Source organism: Patiria miniata, unplaced genomic scaffold (genome assembly GCF_015706575.1).
Source record: "Patiria miniata isolate m_02_andy unplaced genomic scaffold, ASM1570657v1 HiC_scaffold_13, whole genome shotgun sequence".
Classification (NCBI taxonomy): domain Eukaryota; kingdom Metazoa; phylum Echinodermata; class Asteroidea; order Valvatida; family Asterinidae; genus Patiria; species Patiria miniata.
The window spans coordinates 4,853,165-4,876,801 of NW_024037051.1; the positions used below are offsets into that span (position 1 = coordinate 4,853,165).

General features: G+C 40.0%; 1 protein-coding gene across 1 annotated transcript; it reads left to right on the forward strand.

Annotated features, from left to right (window-relative positions):
* The first annotated feature begins 1,272 nt into the window (after window positions 1-1,272).
* LOC119720709 (dihydroxyacetone phosphate acyltransferase-like) lies at window positions 1,273-21,394 on the forward strand. The gene is made up of 16 exons (XM_038190520.1): window positions 1,273-1,477; window positions 5,378-5,567; window positions 6,531-6,707; window positions 7,521-7,650; window positions 9,286-9,489; window positions 10,156-10,307; window positions 11,289-11,422; window positions 12,074-12,297; window positions 12,615-12,742; window positions 13,243-13,354; window positions 15,333-15,412; window positions 15,705-15,845; window positions 17,094-17,199; window positions 18,458-18,551; window positions 19,601-19,650; window positions 20,132-21,394. The coding sequence occupies exons 2-16, from the start codon at window positions 5,382-5,384 to the stop codon at window positions 20,209-20,211; spliced, it is 1,998 nt and encodes a 665-aa protein (XP_038046448.1). The 5' UTR covers window positions 1,273-1,477; window positions 5,378-5,381; the 3' UTR covers window positions 20,212-21,394.
* Window positions 21,395-23,637: the final 2,243 nt, after the last annotated feature.

Sequence of the window (23,637 nt, forward strand, 5' to 3'; positions counted from 1 at the left end):
CAAATAGGACCCATTTTTCATCCGTGATTTTATCAAGCCTGCCCTCAGATGGAAGCCCAAAAACCAGGGAGTTGATCCTTGGGTATATTTTCACCATTCCACCGTTTTTAAAGCCAAACGGTCTCCGTTTTCAAAAGAAATTGTTGCGTAGAAATTCTCACTTGAATTAGTTCAGTGCACCCCTACCTGAGGTCAACTGGACGGAGATCAAAATATATTATTTGTCAAAACACAAAACAGTTACGGATTTTATTCGACTGTGATAGTCTTGGCTCAAGGCGTTGCTTCTTCAAGTAAAGTGCGTGCTTGGCCGGTTAATTATCACAATTATTAAGTAAAAATTTGTTTAGCGAATGCTTTTCGGGGATTTTACATTAATTCGTACAGTTATAATGCATTTATGACATTATTGTTTGCCTATCTGCGGTTTATCTGATGTTGTTCAAGGATAAGCTTTTGAAGTGACATGTGGTGGTGTGATGTATGGAGAGCAAAGTCTTAAATTATTATGTCAACAATGATTTTTGACTGCTGTAACAATGCAGCAGTGCTTTTGTTGCTGTTTTGCTTACTTTCTGAACAACAAACCACAAAGAAATGATTGCTGTCATTGATTGCTGTCATCAGCCAATGTTAAGGTTAATATTGGCTTATGTGCAAGTGGATATACCTTTGTGAGACGTATATTTCTTCAAAATATAATTTTATTTATTTTAAAATTGATTACGATGAGAAAAACAATTTATGTGTGAAGATTTTCATTCATTAATATAATTTTTAAATATTTTATCGACTGCGTAATAAATGCTAGGGCCTTGTGATTTGTTCATTGGGCATTGAACCATAGAGCAAAGAATTTGAAAGACGTGAGATGCTGCCAAATGTTGAACATACAGGGTTCATCTAGATCACAGACATCAAAACACAGTATCCACGGTGATTTGGTGTGTATCACCTCACACTTATTATCCCTCTCTTGATTGGCTGAGAGATTATTGCAAGGTATTTATTGCTGTTCTTCAACAGCCATGTTAGTCCATTAATTTGAGTAAGCATGGTTGTTCAATATTATGTCTAGACTGTAGCCATTAAATGAGGTTTCAGCATTAGGATAAGTTATGACCCGTAGATATTGCAGCAAGCATGCAAAGAAGAGCTTTACTATGGGGGAAAACGTTGTCAGGTGTGACCTTGCAAAAACAGGATTCTTCTTCCAAGCAGTTTGATTTTCAAAAAATAATAATTTGAATATTGTTACAGCAGGCTCGTCATCAGCCAGCTGTAGCCGGACCGTGTGCTGCATGAATGCATGATCTCGATTGTGCCATGCGCACGTACTTCACTGCCCTGGAAATACTCGATCATCTACATTGAGCGTGCTAATTCACTTAAATTCTCCATGTTTTCCTGCATATAAATGTAGCCACTTCATTAAAACTTCTGCAGTACTGCTTGAATAGAATATAAAGGGAAATATGTGAGTACTATTGCCGGAAAGAATTGCAACCTGACGAAGTGACGTAGTCATGGTAGTCCGAGCAGTATGTAGGATTCTACGGATCGCTTTATCATGTGTCTATCGCCCGACCATGTCCAAGTGTTAAAGGGAATATACAACATTTGCAAACATCGAAAAATAAAACTACCAAGTTTTTGCGAAATACCTTAATAGGACGTTGGTAAATGACAGTCTAAAGCATCCTGTAAAATTATGGCACCTGGTATACTGTCATTTTCAAGAAAAGTGGTATTTTTGTATCAATTTCCAACGCTGATCGGCCGATCAGCGTTGGAAACAACTGGCTTTTTTTCAAATACTGGCCCCAATTGACTATTGCACTTGTTTGCAATCGATTACAAACCTATGAACGGGTACGAGCCAGCTAGACTGGTTCCCTGACCTTACAATTCCCCAATGTATGTAAACTGCTCTGTTTCTTCTTATATGGAGTCAGGGAACCAGACTACAGGTACATGATCGTTTTTCTTGGCTTTTGTAGCATTTTCGAACCCAAAACCTCCAAAAAGTCAGTGTAACTATATTTGCTTTATATTTCCAATCCCCCAATTCCATCCATTTCTGAAAATTACAGCAAAAGCAAATGATGTATATTCCCTTTAAAAAAAACGATCCTTAGAGTCCTAGTTACTCGGACTAAACCTGACGCTACTTTTTATATCTTCTCAATGAAGGTCAGTCATTGCAAAAATGATGATAAGACATGAATCTGGGACTGAGAAACATTTACAATTTTGTTGGGAATGTCACTCTTGACTCTCCATAGACTTTGTACACAACTGCTGAAGTGGCGTCAGGTTGCAACATTCTTTCCCTATGACTGTATTGCCTGTTCTTACTCCTAGAACTATGATGCTCCGCTCACGCGTCATAGTTCTAGGAGTAGGCCTAGCCTGTGTTGTGACTAGCTTGAAATTTCCAGCTTAATGCGCTCATGGTCATGCATTATTATATGCAAGACTGGTGAGATTTCTGAAAAGTGTGAATGTAATAGGAGCATTTTGGGCTTAAAAGTTGGGAACCAGACTTTTTTCCCATAATTCAGGTATGCTGAATCTAATAAGCCCGGTTCCCAAACAAAATTATGAGGTTTTTTAACCGTCTAATTAGCATAAATCGTTAATACCTATATACCGTGTACATATTCCTTCCCGGGAAAATTCGGCCAACCGATCACCACTTACCTGCCGCCAAACATCCAAATTTTCACCTCACCTTGTGATTTCAACCAAGAGGAATCCAGAAAAGAGTGGACATGCGGAAAAAAAATTGGTAAAAATGTGTTTTTGGAGCACATTTTGCATGCACATGTAGTGCAGATCTGAGTTGAAGCAGCCGGTCAAAACTGATTGAAGTGTCTGGAACAGCGGTACGTTATACGCATGACATCGATAACCATGACGTCGCATGAGACGTCGCATGAGCCGGCCAATGATAGTGCAATACGTCATTATGAATATTTATTTTCTCATGAATATTTAGTTTATTTCAATGGATACTTCAAATACGTCCAAAGATTGATCATTGCAACAGCGATCGTGCGCGGCCTAGCGGTTAAGAGACTCGTGTATCAAGCAAGCGTCCGAGGTTCGAATCTCGATGAAGTGAGTGACTGATTGATAAATAGAAATTAAGGAAAGGAGGGGGTTAGAGTAGAGGAGGGAAAGTGGAGGGAATAACCATAAAAGAGGTAACTTTTGGCGCTAGAAAATTAATTGAAAAAAGTGGTGATCGGATAGCCGAATTTTTCCTTGTTCCCCTATTTGGGAACATTGTTTTATACTTTTTTTTGAAAAGTATATTTTGGTGATTTTATTTACACATCCTTACTTCAATAACATTTTCTAAAGCACATGTGACTGAATAATTATTAGTATAAATAGTAATCATCCAAAATGGCTATTATTTTACCCTAAAGTTGCGCGCATTTACCGGTATCTTGTCTCCAGATATCATCAAGTAGTCTTGCCAAACCTCAGTATTGATGAGCTTCAAATTCACCAAGTTGCTTATTTGCACAGTTACCCTATTAAAACTTTATGGAAAATCATGTGAACAATGATAACATTGTGATATTTAGCTCAGAAAACAAAAATGGGGACAAAACGAGGTGTCTGTAAATTGGGCTAAAAATAGTAAAAGGTACATGTATGATGTAAGTGAAGGGTTGCCTAACGTAAGAGACTTGAACAAGTTCAAGGAAATTCCCAAAATTATAAGTAAGAAAACGTTTTGACGTAGACATAATTATTGTAAACAACAATATCTCTTAGTTTGGGGGATTTCCTTGAACTTGTTCAAGTCCCCCCCCCCACATTAGGCAACCCTTCGCCTAATTTTTAGCCCAATTTACGGACACCTCATTTCCCCCTTTTTTTTGGGGGGGGGGGCTAAATATCGAGATGTTCTCATTTTTCCCATTTGTTTTTGTTAGGGTAACTGTGCCAGTAAGTAACTTTGTTGATTTAAGCTCATCAATACTGACGTTTGGCGTGACTAGTTGATTATATCTGAGGAAACGGTAATTGCGCGCAACTTTAGGGTTTAATAGTAGCCATTTTGGATCTTTATTAATGTCCTCATAATCATCTAGACCCTGATATGCTTTAGAAAATGTTATTTAAGTAAAGGATATGTAAGTAGAATCCCCAAGATACACTTTTCAAAAAATTAAAAAAAATTAAAGTATACCCAAATTTGGGAATAAATATATTACACGGCAGGTATTTAACGATTTATGCAAATTAGACGGTCAAAAACTCAAAATTTCGATTGGAAACCAGTTTTATCAGATTTGAGTTATGCCGAAAAGCCTAGTTCCCAACTTTTGCCCAAAAATTCCCCTTGATTCTTATTTATAGTTTTTTTTCAGAAATCCCACTAGACTACCATGATATGAGCCTAATACTGTAAGCTGGAAATTTCAAGCTAGTATGTGACTAGTACTAGCCTAGGCCTACTGTGAGTAGACATGGGGAGTGTCACTTTTAAAGTGACGAAATCCCTAGTCCCACAAATGTGACTGAAATACTGGGCTACCTCCGTATTACAGTCACGCATGCTACATACGGCCTGTGCATGGATAGTCCCATTGCTAGGAGAGCAGGAAATCAATTTAAGATTGAAATTATTTTGTCAGTTGAAAATCACCCCGGCTATTTTGATAGGTGCATTAAAGCATGGAGGTAGAATCCATGATTAAAGTGACAATCTCCAAGTCTTGGGTGGGGCAGCTGCTGCAGTTACTATGAAGTAGTACTGTATGTTTGCTTTGTACCCATGGCAGACCCTTGGCAATGCAGCCATCAAAATGAGTATTAAGTTTGAGGGATGATTCTCATCTTTTGTTTTTTCGGTGTCCTTCTGTCATTATTAATTGCATTAAGCATGTCTTCTGTGGGGGGGGGGGGGGGGGGGGGGGGGGGGGGGGGGATACTCCCTCCCCAAAGTCCCATTGCCCCCCCCCCAAAAAAAAACCCCTGACACTTGCCCCTTGCCCAAGACGTGTCTGTTGTTTACTGTAATTAAACCAGAAGATGGAGGAATGTATAGACAAACTAGTTTTTAACTCGATGCTAATTGCCTTCACCCTACGGATTTATGAAGTATGAATAAAGACATAAGAAAATAAAGCAATTAGCTGGCCAGTTGGCACCCTGAACATTTGGGAAAAGTTTGTTGTGTATCCATCCCTAGGTGCCGCTGCGCCCCCCCCCCCCCCCCCCCCAAAAAAAAACCCACAATCCTGGCCATGCTACTGCTTTGTATACAACTGTTTTGAACACTTACAGGACCGTTACTGTTGCTCTTACCATTTCATTCTGTTATTCATCAATGAGCATACATTTATTTCATCAGCAAGATGGCCCAATCCTCTGATGAATATCTGGACCTCCTAGAACCTCGGCGGAATCAGTATGACCTCAGCTTTGCGCTCAAGCACACGGCTTCACTGCTGCCCGAGTACCAGTATGTCACACACATGACCAAGGCAGAAATCAGAACGATGGTGCTCAAGTCCCGTCGGTTGAAACACACAGTGGAAGAGGTACGTGTAATCTTGCATCATGTGTAGCAAGTTGGTCAGTCTCAGTGGTCCGAAGCTTCAGGGGGGCAATACCAAGTAACTTCTAAGCTCAACATTTTGTTAAGCTCAGAAAATACTTGCATACTTTATTAATTAACCCTAACCCTGCCAGACGCAGCACAGTGCATCAGGTTAAAGGTTGTATTAAGTTCATCACGCCCTTGCCACAAATGATTGAACAGTCATGGTCGCTGTGGAAGGGGTCAAAATCAGCACTGTGACAAGTTACTGGATTTGTTATAATTTACATTTAACCCTAACTCCCTAGGCATTTTTACTAGGATGCAACCTCAATCATCCAACTACCTCCATGTAAAAATTGCATACAGCCTCAATCCTGCAAAATCCTCCAGTAATCACTGTCAGTATGTTGAGACAGAACCAGTGACATCCTGGAGCAGTGCGGAGGATTTCAAGTATAATCTAGGCCTAAATTTATGCACGGCTGAGCATAAAACAACACAAGGTCCGGCCCAAGACCTTTACACAGTGCATCCTCCAAAATCAGCTACACATTTTTACCATATAGCCTCAATCTTGCCAATCCTTCATTTTGCAAAGATGATTTTGGAGGATTTGGGAAGGTTAGGGTTTAAGATGGGTATATACTTTTTTTAAGACACCCTGTATATATCAAACTGAACTGGGCCAACTGAACCCGGCAAGCTAAGTGGCCAGTGGTGGTTAAGACATCTGCACCAGTATACAGGAGGGTGTGGATTCAAGACCTGCCCAAATTACGCAGCCCAAGAAAGCTTGTAAAGTTTTCTTCATATGATGCCCCAAAATTGACTAATAATGCTGATAGTCCAACATTTCATGCGGAGCTCTCAGACAATACTGAGTCTGTAGTGCTTTATCAATGAAGGGCAAAACCCACATTTAAACCTTGGTCTCATTTGTCTTACTGGCTTTCTCTCATAGATTGTTGCCAGCAACGGTCGTCAAGAGAAAGACATCTATGCAGAAGCTGAGGCTATACTTGATGAGATGGCTCATGAATATTCATTGAACAACATACGCTTCTTGGCCTACATCTTTGCTAAAACATTCAAGAAGCTGTACGGACACATCTATGTCAGTAAAACAGGCCTTGAGAAAGTAAGTAAAGCTACAGTTTTATCAATAAAAAGCACGGGACAGATGATGGCAATTTTTTGTCCCCTGTCAAAAGTTGTTACCTGAATAGTGTTCAGTCAGGAAACTGATCAAACTTGCTGTTTCTACCAAGAGTGTCTTGTACTGTTTGATAAGAGGTCGTCGTGTAGCTTGCTTGATTGATCACTATATGCTTATGATGAGTTCAAGCATAACGGGGCCAATTTTCATGGATCTGCTTAGCTTATATGAAGCTAATCCCCGTTTAGCTGTCACCGGCTGCAAAGGGATTACTCCATCAAGTATCAAGTATCAAGAAGCACTGTAATGATTTTCCTCTTTGAATTTCCCAGGATGCACATTGCGTATGAGCTGTTGTTACCTGATTTTTGTTTAGTTCATAACTTTTCTGAGCAGTATATTCTGCTAAGCAGGCCATGATATTGGTCCCAGATTTTTTCCGTAGCGTCTTATTTCACGACGTAGGATATTTGGCAACTTTCTCGATAGGAGGTAGTTTTAATTTCATATATTTCCCTTTGAAAGGAGTTTAATGAATGGTACATTGATTGTGTATCTTTTATTTTAGTCTTTTAAATTTACATGTGCACTATCCTGAAACTGTACTGCATAGTTTTATAGATCCTTAGGAATATAAATGTGCTGTTCTTAATCTGAAGAAGTGTCATTGGATGAGCATGGTATATTGATGTCTTTGAGCAATACACTTTGTCTTTATGTCTACTAACTGTCCTCTGAGAGGAGTGCTTGTGTTTTAAAATCTATTTTGGCATGACTCCACTTCTCCTTTTACAGCTGCGGAAGAGTTACCGTGACTCTCCTGTTGTGCTTCTACCTACCCACCGTAGCTACGTTGACTTCTTACTGATCTCCTACATGATGTTTGAGTACAACCTTCCCTTGCCTTACATTGCCGCTGGTGCTGGTAGGTAACAAAATATCAGTTTAAATATGGGCTGCATGTCTGTATTACTTTACATGGGGCTTAATGCACCTTAACTCTAACCCTCCAGACATTTTTTGTCTAGAAACCCTGCCAAATGTAGCAACATGCAACATTTGTGTAAGTGACAAGCCTGCCCAGTGCAGCAAGATCCATCAGGCAAAAAGTCGAAAGGCAAAAACTGCCTCAGAGTCTGTGATCACCGAACGCAACTATGGCATTGTTCAATAGGATTAGCTCTCATTGTCTCAGAAGGAGCCGTTTATGCACTGATGTTGGTAGCTGAATGCATCAAAGTGCACCAGACTTTTCCACTCACTGTGCTGCGTCTGGCAGGGTAAGGGTTAACACTAACCTCCCCAACTCCATTTAAATCCATCAACCCAGTTTGGTGGATTTTGGGGGACTTTGTCCTGCAGGCATGGTGTGACTAAATATTGATGGAATATGATGGACTTGGGCCTGGAGGCCTACATGTAAAGCATGCATTGGGGTTAGGATTAACTTGCTATTAAGCCATCTAATTAAAGCCATGTTTGCATGGGCCTTTTTTGTGGGGGGGGGGTTAAAACTTGCAGAGACTGTTGTCAACTTGACCAAGTGAAGTCCAGTGCGTACAGCTGGTTATGTACCGCATGTATAGCAATAAGTTTTACAGGGCCAACAGGGTCAAATGGAAGAATTACGTTGTTAGTTTTACATTACTAAAAAGTCCTAGAGAGACGGCTACTATTATGTAAAACTTGCGTTGTGATCACGTGACTTCGGTGTAGGTCAGCAATATTCAGCCGCGTGCCATTTAATGTAGGGCTACAGACTGTACTTGAGATTCAACCGTATTTAGGCTGAGTTTTCTGCGATATTATATGGTGCGTTTTTTACAAAATTAAGTTGGATGCCTTTGTCACAGTTCATGTAAGTAGCTTGTGATTTGACCAGCCCTAATCTTCCAATTCCTCCAAAATCCTCTTTGCGTAATGGAGGATTTCAAAGGATTGAGGGTTTTTGAAAATCAAAGCACTGGAGAATTTTGCCGAATTGAGGGTGTAACATAATTTTGCCTCTGGAGGATAATGGAGGATCCACTAGCAGGCCCAACCGAGGCTGGATGAAATTGGAGGACTGAGGCTCTGGCTGGTTTTGCCTGCCAAAAAAAAAAATGTTATGCATGTATACTTGGGCAGGCATCCGATATATACCACTGTTTATTGTACAGCATCTTCACTCCAACTAATAGGACCTTGGCATTGCCAATCCACAATACAGGATAACAATGGAGGATTGCAATCAATTACACAGACTGATGAACTCATAAGAGCATTGCAATTTGATTATGTGATAACATGCCAGCAAACCCAGTGGAGGATTTCTAAGGATCCAGGCAGAGGCCTCCAGCGACAAAAAGTGGATGGTTTTGAAGGATTCAGGTGCTATTAAGAGTTTTAAACTCTTTGCCAATGGAGGATATTGGAGGATTTAGGCTGCTTCTGTACAACAAAACGGCTAGTGACTTGAAGACTTGTAAGGACTTGACTACAATCTGCCTGTTTGTTCATCGCAGTGAAATCTTTTATCTCTTCTGTTTCCATTCTATTTTTTTTTTTTTATAAATGCCAGATTTCAACAACATGAAATTTGTCAATACTCTGTTGCGGAAAGCTGGGGCTTTCTACATTCGTCGTTCCTTTGGGGCGGATAAGCTGTACTGGGCAATCTTCACTGAGTACGTTCAGATATTGGTCATCAACGGCGAGGCTCCACTGGAGTTCTTCCCCGAGGGAACCAGAAGTAGGACGGGCAAATTTCTGCCTCCAAAAAGAGGTAAGTCTCTCTCAATGAACACACCTCAGATCTGTGCTGACTGATTTGTAGAAACGCATTGTAGGGATGTAATGTTTCATTGATCTATTGATGACCAAGGTAGGAGAATTAATCTACATCAAAGTACTCATCCATGAAAATCTTCAATGAAAGTTATATTATTTCAGAAGAAGTCAGGCACCGCTAGTTCAAATTTATCAACAAGACTTGTTTAAAGTTTTGAACAAATAACCAGTTAAAAATCTGTAGACCTCCAAAAGAAAGTTAAGACCAGGTCCCAGTTTCATAGCTCTACTAACCACATGACTTTGCTAACCGTGTTTACGATCTCCGTTTTGTGCTTACCGCGCTAGCCTAAAAATTCTGTGCAAACCCTGTAAGTACAGCATGCGCAGAAGCCAAAATTCCTCACTTACCTGTGAAATACGCTTATCTTAGACACAGGATTTTCTTTGCTATAGTAAGCAGGGATAATTGTTCGCTAATAGTACGTAGAGCCATGAAATTGGGCCCAGTAGAAGCTGGAACTGTTTCACAGATTAGAAAGCATGGTAAACATAAACCCTGCATTGGAAACTGCTATTTTTCTAATAGAAACTAGAAACTACTAGTTGTGTCAGAAAGAGTTGCATTTGTTCAATATTGTTGTCTGTTTCTCCATATCAGGATTATTACAGGTGGTGGTGGAGCCGTTTATGAAGGGTCGTGTGCCTGACATTAGTCTGATTCCTATCAGTATCAGCTATGACAGGATACTGGAGGAGACATTACACAGCAGAGAGATGTTAGGAATACCCAAACCCAAGGAGTCAACATCGGTGAGAAAGTTTCTTGAATCCCAGAACTTCATTATTCCTCATCCTGTCCACATTATGCTGTGTAAGAGGTTATGAGGACAACCTCTGGCTATTCTCGGACACTATATCTTGTTCCGAAGTAAGCAAGCACACACAAAGTGCCATATGTGAGTGTATTAACCCTAACGTACCTGAATCCATCAAAATCCACACCCCTGTTTTGGAGGATTTGGGCGGAATCAGGATACCTCCATATTGAAAAAGTTGGGGTTTTTTTATGGATTCAGGACAGTAAGCCTAGCGTTACTGCAGGATTTTGATGGATTCAGGGTACCTTCATATTGAGCAGTTGGGGGACTTTGATGGATTCAGGATCTCAACAGATTTACTCCCTAGCGGCTAACTAGTGGATTCTGATGGACTCACTGGCCACCAACATTTTTTTGCATGGCAAAATTGGTAGATTTTGGCGGATTCAGGATACTTTGTAGTAAAAATACCCAAGGGGTTAGGGTTAATGGTTTGTAATTTTGTTACGCTTTTGAAAGATTACACTTTTAAAAGCCAAAAGTACCCCTTGTCTGTACCTTGATGTTGTTGGACTTATGTAGGCCAACTACTCTAGTGTATCCAGTTGGAGCAAGTGCATCCTGATGACATCTGATGAAGGCTCAACTAAATTAAATACCATATGACCTTATAGGCTCTTCATTCAACATGATATACATATTTGAGTGCTTGGACATATCAGACTATTGGGAAGAAAGATTTGTCACAGTGCATATCAACCAATGAATGCTCAGAATCATAGATGCTGTTAGCTGTCTTCATATCAGTCTAGTGATGTAGTAAGTTCACTAGTAACATGTGCTACTCCCTATTAATCCCTCAGTGGATATAATACTACGATTTAGTATTTGTGCAAAGCTAACCAAGATGCTTCAGTTTGTGATTGTTCACACTTCCTTAATTGTCTTAAACCACATCCGTCTTCAACTCCAGGGTCTGTTCAAAGCCAGCTCCATCTTCCAGGAGAATTTTGGCAACATCACCGTACACATAGGAGACCCTGTGTCCCTGAAACAAATGTCACTGATCAGCGGGGTGGATAGGAGTGTCCACAGCCTTGCGCCGAGGTAATTAGCAGTATTAGCTGATTTTCCATCGCATTAGGGAGTCAAAGTAGCTACTAGACATGCAGCAGTTGTACTAACTCACAGCTGCATGGTTGTGGTCCTTTATAAATGATCATCAATTTTTCACCTTTTGTTGTAACGTGATCTTAAATTGTTTTCATTGATATTTTTGTTGCAAAGAACAAAAGAAATTTGTGATAACTTGTGATGTGATGTTAGGTTTCTTGACAAGATATTAAAAAGGATGTACTGAAAAAAAGATTTGGTCTTTAAATTGCTAACTGTTTTGGCAGTACAAAAGTTACTCACTTTTGAATGAGGCATCGGACGAAACAAAGTGTTTAGTTATGGAATGATTACTTTACAAATATTGAATTGTTTGCACCCTGACAATGATTCGGTTCTCGCAGGCTAGACTGGTTCCCACTCCCTATCCGAATCAATAATGTAGGGAATGCTTGCAGAGCAGATCTGTCTGTAAAGACACCCAAAATAAAAATGCCTCTTTTCAGAGTGTTTCAGACAACTAGAATGAAAGGAAAGTAGCCTTTTGGTAAAACAAATCAACTTGTTGGAGAGCATTGACATACACATCATCAATAAGTTCAAAGATTTTCAAGAATGCTTTGTCTCAACATCTTTGCTTTGCAGGTTCATCTTCTCAATGAACGCGCAGGAGCAGCAGTTTGTCCAGGAATTATGTCTGAGCATACAACTCATGCAGCAACGACACATGGTAGTCTCACCATGGGTGCTGACTGCTGCCTTACTAGTGATGAGTCCAGGGTACCAGACTAGCCTGCAAGGGATGTACAGTGATATGGAATGGCTGAAGGGTGCGGCCACAGGTCTGGGAACCAAGGTCCGTTGGCCAGGTCCGTATCCCTCAATAGCAATTTTTTTAACAAGGGAATAAATGTGTGCTTGGACGGTTGTTTTAAACACTCTGTTTAAGACCGGTTGGAGTCTGGATGCTGATAATTACCCTCGTCTATCAGCATCCAGACTCCAACCGGTCTTAACCATAGTGTTTAATACCGGCCAAGCACACATTTATTCCCATGCATAAATACCGTCAAAAACTTTTCAACCCAAAGTTTTTGTCATTCATCCCCTGTTACTTGTGGTTTGAAGTGATTGACTTGTGATTGATTGACTGGGCCTCATGTACAATTTTCCGTTGCTTTTCTAGTTGGGAAGACAGTGAAGTCTGTTCTAGAAGATGTGCTGGCCGTTCACCATGCCATGGCTGTTGTGGACAGGGACAGCATTAAGCTGAATGTACCGCAGAATGTGGCAACGGCAGAGGAAGTCATGGAGGTAATGTCCTGTTTGCTTTAGTAGGAGGGACACAGTGTTACCTGGAAGGGGGGACTTGAAATCCTGGAAAATATAGGACGGACCCTGGAATACAAATATGGAAGTTGTCTGAGGTATCCTTGATGACTATCCTTGTTCTCAGGAAAGAATCATCCAATTTTTTTGTCAAAGATCAACGAAAGTTACGAAAAAGTGGGCTGCTTTTGTTGCTTGAAATTGGTGAATTGTTCATAGTTTCATATGAAGTAAAAGTAAAACTGATGATGTCTAGAACATAGCTACATGAAATAACACTAATGGTGAACTTATGTCAGTTTTGGAATATGATCACATCTGGACTTGAACATTTCAGCTTTGGAACAGACTGGACATTCCTGGCACAGGCAAATTGTGAGAAAATCTGTAGAATTTACACCACGTTAATAAAGCACTGAAATTGTTTATCCCTAGATATTATCAGATAACCCTTGAAAATCCTCCTCTCTGAATTGCACCTTCAGGTTGCTACTGTGTACATCATGTTGGGTGCTTATCGTAATCAGCTCCTTCCCTCATTGGCCCAACCTGCCCTTGTCTCCCTTGCATTCTGTGGTCTCAATGCTGCAACCAAAGGTAGGTTCATTTCCTGGGGTGAGATCTGTCGGGATTTTTCCCGATTTCAGAATTTTTTGTCACGATTTTTCCTTATTTCGGATTTTTATAGAATCCCTCTTGAAATCTGGCATTCTTTAGGTTTTAACCGTGAAGGTGTTTTACCCATAAAAGTTTAGAACAAATGAAATGGGTATTTTAAGGGTGCCCTGGGGCCCTCGGAAATCCTCAAACCCTCTGCCAATTATATTGTGGATTTTTCCTTTTTCCCCAATCCCACCTGTGCATCTTTCAGAAGTCTGTGAGTGTGATTCAGCGGATATAGGTTTGTTCATGATGACATAGGCCCCTCAGCAGCCGATTTCACAAAACAATTTGTAACTTACGCCACGCAAAAAAAAATCTCCTCCGCCCGCCCTTTTGAAAATAGTATTTTGAAATCTGTCACGAGTAAAGTAGCAATTCATTTACCTCAAACACAGAGTATCAACTTTGCTAAGTTGTGCAATGACAGGGTCCAAGACAACAACTTGCAGGGAAAATAGTTGATTTTCATTCACTGCGCCACAACTTACACCACCTAAAATTATTTATGCCATAATTTGTTGTGCAAGCCGGGGACTTACACACTATAAAACATTTGTGACATGTGTCATAACTGAAATGTTACACAGCGTGAAATTATGTGCAACTTCCGCAATGAATTGTGGCGCAAGTGCAGTTATGCCATTGCGTAAAGTTTCGTGAAATTGGCTGCTGGGGTTTAGACTCCATGCGTGATCAATAGATGGTGCAATGTGACCACTCTCAAAAGCTCCATGTGCAGGAAGTATGCAGAAATAATTACTGATCAGAATGTACATAGTCAAGTAGCATCTTCACATGGGTGCTGGTTTTATGACAGCTTAAGAATCTCTCTCTCTCTCTTTGTCACCATCACGGGACACCTGCACCCGATTTCACTAAACGATGCAACAAGTGGCAACTCAAGTTACGATGTGTAACATGTCGCAAGTCGCGACGCATCGTACAATCCATTTCATGAAACATGCGATGAGTTGAACGCGTCGTAAGTTCTTTGACAACAGCTTAAAACACGTTGCAAGTTACGACGTGTCTTGTAGTCATCGCAAAATAAGAAGAGTCTTTATGCCATAAAATTACATATACCGAAGCAATGTGTGTAAAGTTGTAAATTGAAAATTCATTGAATAATTATGAAATAGCCTGGAATATTGCAGTTGAAATTTCAAAGTAGCTATACAGTCCACTGAGAGCTTGTTTTCCTTCAAAATTGCATCACACGGCCACCATTTTGTTTTACGTTTTAACAAATTTCTAGCTGAGATCCGACGACTCTTTGTTGAATATCGGACGACTATTTACTGTACGCTGACTATATACATAAAACAGTCACCGAGTTGTGCTATAAATACACCAACGACGCGTCGCACTTACGACGTGTTTCGTGAAATGGATCGCAGGACGCGTCGCAGCTGCGACGCATCGTAGAGATATGACGTGTCGCATCGCTGCCATGCATCAAAAGTTACGAAGAGTTTGATGAAATTGGGTGCTGAGCACCGAGTCCATATCTTCTTCTTTTTTCTTAATTGGCTTAAATGCACTAGATAGTTTTGTCGGCTTGTGTGGGGAATACTCTTAACCTATCGATAGAATTGCCATTCCTGCCACACAACTCAGAATTTCCTTTTTTGTTGATTGTCCATTCTAAGAATTGGAGTTAACAGGCGGTATCCAGAATGGCCATTGGTCTCTACGGCTATGGCTACCTATCATCACCAATTCAGTCATATCTTGTTTTAAAATATAGTTGAAAGATGAGTGGTTCCGAGAAGAAACAGATATTAACCTCCATGGGTTTGGGTGTGCTAAAACCTCCAAGCCTTCAATTCTATCCTCTCTCTTTTTCATGTTCTTGAAAGTACAAACATTTTGTGGCATAATTATACGCAATGTTCTTTTCTACTTGTGATAGGTGAACTCTTTGCACAGTACCAATTCCTTGTCACGCTGTTCAACAGAGAACTGACATTCCATCCCAAGACAACTGTGGACGTAAGTGATCACTTTGCCATTGTTGTGACTCAGTGAAATCAATTACCTACGCTTTATAATGGACTGATGATCAGTGGGAGGAGAATGCGACAGGTTTGTCTGGGTGTACACTTCAGAGTCTGCAACAAAGAGTTATTGTTCCAACATCCGGTATATCCCTGGTTTTTCGATGTTTTTATGTGAATAAAAAAAATTACATTTTCTGTCTAGTTTTTTTTATCACAGGAACATTAGAAAAACAGTGAAAAGAATATACTGAAGATAAATAACATACTGGTTATTCACAATCTAGGATTTCCAGAGCACTCTGCGGAAACTGCAGAATTCCAGTTTCATCTCGGTGACAGGCTTACAGTACAGCATCACCTCCTCCGGCGAGCGGCTGACATCCTTCCTGTGTAATCTCCTGCACCCATTCCTTCTGGGCTACTGGGTAAGTCTGATCATTCCAGTGCAGTCTCCTCTACCCATTCCTTCTGTGTTACTGGGTAAGTCTGATCATTCCAGTGCAATCTCCTGCACCCATTCCTTCTGTGTTACTGGGTAAGTCTGATCATTCCAGTGCAATCTCCTGCACCCATTCCTTGTTGGGTTACTGGATTAGCCTGATCATTCCAGTGCAATCTCCTGCACCCATTCCTTCTGTGTTACTGGGTAAGTATGATCATTCCAGTGCAATCTCCTGCACCCGTTCCTTCTGGGTTACTGGGTAAGTCTGATCATTCCAGTGCAATCTCCTGCACCCATTCCTTCTGGGTTACTGGGTAAGTCTGATCATTCCAGTGCAATCTCCTGCACCCATTCCTTCTGGGTTACTGGGTAAGTCTGATCATTCCAGTGCAATCTCCTGCACCCATTCCTTCTGTGTTACTGGGTAAGTATGATCATTCCAGTGCAATCTCCTGCACCCATTCTTCCCAGTGTTGTAGCCAACTCATATTTTCACAAGTCAAGTCGCAAGTCATGTTTTTTTCCGATTCAAGTCAAGTCGCAAGTCTCAAATCAACAAGTCTCAAGTCAACAATTTTAATCAGTCAAACTGATCAGTAACGTGCAGCATGGCAATGTGGTGTCTCGTAACACAACTGTAGCCAACGGCATGATCTCCATGGCATGCACCGCACAAATACTACCTCAACGATCCCCACATACGTACATGCAGGATGCCTAGCTCGCTACATGTACATTAAGTCTTTGGCTTTCTGTGCAACCATTTTTGTGTACGCCCGAATGTTTGTGTTTATTGTAATGAAAGTGTTAATATCAGCAAGTCAAGTTTATTCAAGTCAAGTCAAGTCACAAGTCTTTTTTTTTTCAAGTCAAGTAAAGTAACTAGTCAAAACAATAGCAACTCAAGTCGGACTCGAGTCTGAGTCGACAACACTGTTTCTTACTTAGTATAGACTAATTTGGCAACCTAAATTAGAAGCCATTTTGAGGTGGAACCAGGCTCATGCTCAGGTAGTATGCACCATTCCGGGCTCCTCCGTCCAATAGGGTTACCAAAATGGACGCGCGCCTTGTCTTTAGGAATGCGTGCAGCATGCATGCAAGCTTGGTTCCACCTCAAAAATGGCTATTAATTTTGTCCGCCGAATTAGTCTATTAGTCATTTCCCCAGGAAGGTCAGTAAAATGTTCCTCAATTTGGCACCTTTCCACCCATTTCTTTTTTCCTGAAGGTTGTTTGTCGGTATCTGCTGAGCTGTCCAGCTTCTCTAGCATCTGTGACTGAGCAGTCCCTTGCCAAGACAATACAGAAGGAGGTAGCAGAACTCATAGCTACAGGTTTGTGACCCTGCACCTTGAAAGTTACAACAAATTTTAAATCAAAAATTCCAAGACAATTAAGACAGTTTTACCATTGCTGTGAATAAGACTTTCCACTAGTGCTGGGAATCAAGGAAGAGCTAAGAAGACATCGTCTTTGGCCCAAGCCCAGATGGTCTTTAATTTTAAGCCACATCGTGTGCAAGTAGTAAACCACAGCAGTCATTTTCAGAGATCTGCTTAACAGCGGACAGAAAAATAGGTCTGGCTTAAGCAGAACCGATTTCTAATAAGCTTAAGTTTTAGTGTTTTTCTCGGTGACAATATGCTTACATGTACGTTTGCACATGGACATTTCAAATTCTGCCTCTGAAAATGCTGTGCCCTTGTAGTCCATGGGTCAGGACCCCAAAATTCACCGATTGGTACCACCTGAGGTGGCAAAATCTAGTTGCTGTTTTTTCATTGCTAACTTGCTATACATCTCTAGTTTATATTTTGATATGATAGCCTTTTCATTGTGGTACTTTATTATTGGTTATCACCCCTTGAATGTCCAGACCCCTTTTTAACGTTAATCCTATGGGTATCAGGGTGCTGGACCACCCCCCCCCCCCCCCCCCCCCCCCACAATGAAACTTGTTATAATTACTCCTAAATGCTTTGACTGATCGGTGTGAAATTTGGTGATACCCTCTGCCAGAGGTCAATATGGTACAAATACAATAACGTAGGATACCCATTGTTACCATGGCAAACAGTTCAGTTATTATTATTATTATGTCCATTGTTTGAAATCTCAAGTCAGTTAAGCAGCAACATAACACGTACACTGGGTTGCAGGTCAGACTATGAACAAATAGAGATAGTAAAAGTCTCCTTTTACTGTGAGCAGTACAAGGATTTCATCCAGGGGAAAATTACAATGTGCTGATTTGAATAGGCCAGTTTTCACTGAGTGATAAACCCTTGAGGTTTGAAACCTGAACGCTGTTCTCTGAATACTGTACATTGAATATACATTTTGCCTGATTTTGGCCAATCAGACCATTTGATGGTTATCATGTTATGGCGCTGGCCCTGACATCACCATGTAAACATTTGAATACTTTGAATAAAGTAACATAACAGTGTCGCTTATCTTCCCACATGTTTACTGCCCTGTGATATGCCACGTTTTGTGACTTTCCAAGTCTGAGTAAATAGGCTGTAATAGGAAGCAGTCAACCAACCCTTCATAACACGGTGTGATTTTTGTTTGTTTCGATCACACCAGGTGACCTGAAGAGCTATGACATCTTGTCACTCAATCTCCTTGGCAACGCCATCTCATCTCTCCTCCAACTCGGAGGTATCAAAAGATCCAAAAGGTGTGTACTTGGTGAATATGTCACAAGACCAAAAGAATTATACTGGTAATAATGTGCACAACTTTGCACAAAATACGGACAGAGCCAGCTTGGTTAATGGTTATTTTTAACTATTCTGTAATAAAGTGTTAATAATCGTGTGATTTGAACAGCGCCCCTGTTGAAAGTAAGGTACGAGCCCCCCCCCCCCCCCCCCCCCCTCCCTCCCTCCTATTGATTTTTGGAGGCCAAGTGTCCGGAGAAAAAAAGCTGTCTACATTTCAGAAGTTTTTGCTGATGAAACCCCCCCCCCCTTCTGCAAAAATTCCTGGATCCGCGCCTGAATTAGTATTCATAAATACCTAAGACAGTTTACCCATTCCTATTGGTCAAGAGCCCGTCACGTGACCAGTTTTAAGTGGTTGATAAAGACCGACTGGCTGGTCTTAAACACTTTTCCAGTGTCACATGAAATTTGGACTCCTTTGAAATTCGGTGCCTTTAGTTACCGTTTTATTGGTTGAACGTTCACAATGCACACTTGGGCATGCGCAATACTACCAGTCAGTCAGTATTTCAGTCCTAAATTCACAACACACCGACACAGCTGCATCCTGCCCAACATCGCGCAACATGCCGCAATCACTGTATAAGGAGTTGTTTATGACATGAACCCTACCATAATATATCTACAGGGGTGTTTCAAGAGAATGAAGTAAAATGGGTGGAAAAAAAAGTCTTGGAAATTTAGAATTTTGACTTGTTTTTACTTTTGAACCGAAAAGTTAATTTTTTTGACCGAAAAGGTATTTATGAATGGGAATGAATATGTGCTTGGACGGTATCAAACACTCTGTTTAAGAACGGTTGGAGTCGGGATGCTGCCTATTTACCAGAGCAGAAGGCCGAATTTGAGGCACATTTGTAATTTGAAGGAAAATAACAGTTGATTTGAGAAGCAGCGAGTGAGGGCATACCAGCTGCTTGTGAGCATGCTGCAATTCAGTAATACCTTGTAAAGTTGGCCAGTGGATAAATCTGTACGAAAATAATTTTGTTTTTTCTTGCAGTGGCTTGACGCTGATTGAATCTGAGATTACAAAAACTGCCGAGAAAATCAGTAAGTGCCAAATTTGATTTAGAACATGTGCCACTTGCAAACTTTTTTTTTTAGAATTGTACAGTTTCTCATTGTACTTTGCTACAGACCTGTATTTCCATTGTAGATTTCTACACAGAAACTGACAAAATAATGAACATATTCTTCCTTTTTTAAAAGACATTTCTCTTGTCAAAAACAAGTTCGGAATAAAAGTTCCCCTCTTTTTTTATGGCTGGCAAATATGCCTTAACAATATCTTTGCACACTGCATTGCAAATGCATGTACATATGTAAGTGACCCAGTGCTTGAATAATTAATGCATTTAGTTTCCAACACATTTCACTTCTGAGTGATCACAGTGTTGATAGTATGTCCTCAGTGGGGGGGGGGGGGGGGGGGGGGCACGTTGCAAACCAGAGTGCAGCTGACCCCACAGACCCAGATTCTTGCACTGATTCACACTGAAATCACCATCTTGCTGTTTTGTTTGCCTGGCAGGTGAGTACATTGAACTCCCAGCTAGCCTGCTCACCAAGCCGTTCGCTAAGAAGTTGGCTGGTCCCGCCGCCAAGCTGTAGGGTCAACAGTGTGGGAGCCAAGTACCAGCTTTGTTACTCACAGGGTCAGTTGTTGGACACAGAAGATAGCTGGAGGCAAGTCAAGATTGAGTGGCTGTTAACTATCATTCCTTGCTGATTTGTTAAGTTTTACCCACAATCAACTGTTTGGACTGTATCCAATTTATGGGGGATAATTTGTGTAATTTTGGTTTTTTACATTGCAATAGTTTTTTACATTGCACTAGTTCCTATCTTGAATAGTTAAAGGGACAATTACAGGCCAAAGTGGACATGGCTGAAAAGTGGACAATTTATGAAATCTTCAGGACTACAAGCATTGCAACATCAAAGTGGTATCAAATAAAAGGGGACAACGGGAGCTTATATTTGAGTGGTGTGCCAGTGAGATAGAATGTGGTTAGGTTTTAGGTAGTCATTTTGGCATCTGGTTTTCACATGCAAAATGCTGAATTAATTCACCTGTTTTCCCCAGAGGAAAAAAAACAAACAAGGAAATGCATACAGATTTACATTGCGGAAATGGTTGAGTGATTTGGAATTACTCACGTTCACTGATAATAAATTCAATCAACATCTCATTGTCGATAACAGTAATTTTGGACATATTTGCTCCACATTTAATGTTATCCCTCAACTTATGTCTGTTGGTATAATTACAGTTCCATTTGTATTTTTTTCTACTGTTATAAGATGTTTAAAACAGAATTGGTAATTTAATAAGGATTTATATCATGCAAAAAGACAAGGTTTGTTTTTCTTACAATGTATATTTTTGGTATAATTTCATAAGGAGCTATAAAAGATTATACATTATCAATGTAAAGAAGAGTTAATCATGGAGAAAAAAATGTAAAAATATTATCTTCTCGATGAATAATAAACATCGAGACAAATTTTGTGCACTTTTTACATATGTAATTAATGATCTTGCCAGAGAAGAGATTGACAAAAATCATGCTTGTTATACCTCATGATTCATGTGTCTGCCATCTAAAAACCAAAAACAAAAGGAGAATTGTTGGTGAAGATGCTCTACGTGTGCTCTACTACTTCTATTTTGGATGTTTCAACCCTCTGAAAATTGAGCATAATGCACATAAAATACACCTGAATTATTGTTAGATTGCAAGTAATTCAAAGTTTGTAAAGTAAATATTCCATATACTAAACTCAAAACTTGGCTTGATTTGTCTTTCAAAAGTGAATAACTTTTGTATTGCTGGAAACATGGCAATTTAAACGCAAAATCTATTTTGGGGGTGAAACTCGAAAACAGCACAGGGAGAGCAACTTTAACATCCACATCTTGTTTTGAACGTCAGGCACTAGGTGCTGCTCTACAAACCTCCCAAACTGATTTCTCACCAGATTTTGGTTGATGTTCAGCACCTCATAAATAGGACAGAAACGTGGCAACACAAAGCCCTCTAGTAAGTGGATTTCCATCACACAAACCACGAGGGTATACAGAAATTGCTTTTCTTTGATTTTGTCAATGCATTGACTGCAAGCACCATAATACAGGATGAGTAGAAAAAAAACACCAAATGGCAGGACCAAATATTTAATGAAGTTCAGCATGTAGCACTTAAATATAGGATATGAAAGCCCAATTAATAAGCTTTCTTTTAGTACAAGAATCATTCAAATCACTTATGTACTTTTCAAGTTTTTGTTTTCATCAAGAACATTTACCTTTTTTGTGATCCGTGGACAAACTTTAAAACGGCGTTTGTGTTCAAAACTTGAAAAGTACATGAGTGATATGAATGATTCTTGTACTAAAAGAAAGCTTATTAATTGGGCTTCATATCCTTAATTTTGAAGGTGCTACATGCAGAACTTCATTAAATAATTGGTCCTGAGATTTGGGTTTCCTTTTTACTCACCCTGTACATGCATATTGGAAGTGTTGAGAATTGTGCCTATCTTAAAACTAACTACTATGTTATGTGCCGTTCTTGGTGCCAAGCTGTTTTTCCGATGAAATAAAATCACCCCGATTGGACTACATTGTAATCACTTGCTATGTTATTCATATGTTCTTATTGTTTCTTTTGTAGTTGCAAGTTAATTCCGTCCCATATTTTAACTCTCTGATATATCATATCCCAATTTTTCTTTATAGGTCTTTTTCATTGCAGTCTTCTTCAATGTGTGTTCTGTTCCACGGGGTATACCATAGGTAGCCCTTTTGTGCATTCATTGTTACTAAATTAAAATGATAAGAGAGGAAACCCACAAAGAAAAACCCAAGACAGTTGGTGAAGTGTGTTTTATTATTCTGGGGACTCTGTATGCTGTGCAGTCGCAGGTTTGTTGGACAAAGTGGCTGTATACATGTACTGGTCGCATCTCGAGAGGAAGAGGTCCGTACCTTCTTAATTAATTTATTTATCCGACCTGTGATGTAGCAGGAATAATCATAGCCTGTGCCAACCTGGCAATAATACGATCCCCGTTTGCACCTGCAACACCAAGGAATCAATCCACCTCAGAAATAGAAGGGAGAAATATACCCCTGAATTAAATTGGTTTCCAGAGGATTCCCAGTGAGATTGGAATCAGCACAAGGAAAGATCAACTGGCTAGCGGCCGAGTCAAACAGCGAATGCATTATTTTTAGGCCCTTTTGCCGCCCTTATGAAAACACTCCCCTTCTGTCCTCGCTTCTCTTGCTGTGTCGATACATTGGATATTATGTGTCATCCCTTTCTTTAAGAAATTTGTAATAGTCGCGGTATTTTTCTCTCTTTGCCATCTTTTGTTAATTTGAACGGTGTGCAGGAAGTGGCTTGATGGGGTTTTGATCACTGAGGTGCCCTGGGTTATTTTTACTCCTTGTTATTGTAAATAGCAGTAACGATATCGACAGCTATTTAACAAAAATTTACAAGTTACGTGGTACAAAATAGTACAGCTCTTTGTAAAATAAAGCAGAAACGATAGTCTGTTTATTGACGGTTAATCTAAGCAAATACGTCAATCGTTCAAATCTTTTTAAGATTTGAACGATTGATATATTTAATTTACTAAATTATTATGATCCTTGATTTTGGCTGTTTTGGCTGTGAGGGCAATCAGTCTTGTCTGTTATATATAGTCCATCGACGGGGCAAAACTACCCAGTGTTATATCAGAAGTCCAACAATATCTGACATTGAAAAGGTAGTTTCCAAACATCTTTTATTGAAAAATGTATGGAGACTCCAAACAATAAAAAAAAAATCAACTTAAATAGCTTGAAGTCAAGAAGGCCACGAGAGCCATATTCTAGGTAAAAAAACAAAAACACCTTTTTGAAATCTATGTGATTTCCTAATAAACATCTCAGTTTTTCATTTTAGTACAATGATGTCAAAATGTTTTTAATAGAAATAACAAATTAGGAGGAAACGTTCCCAGCACGTGTCATTTGTATCT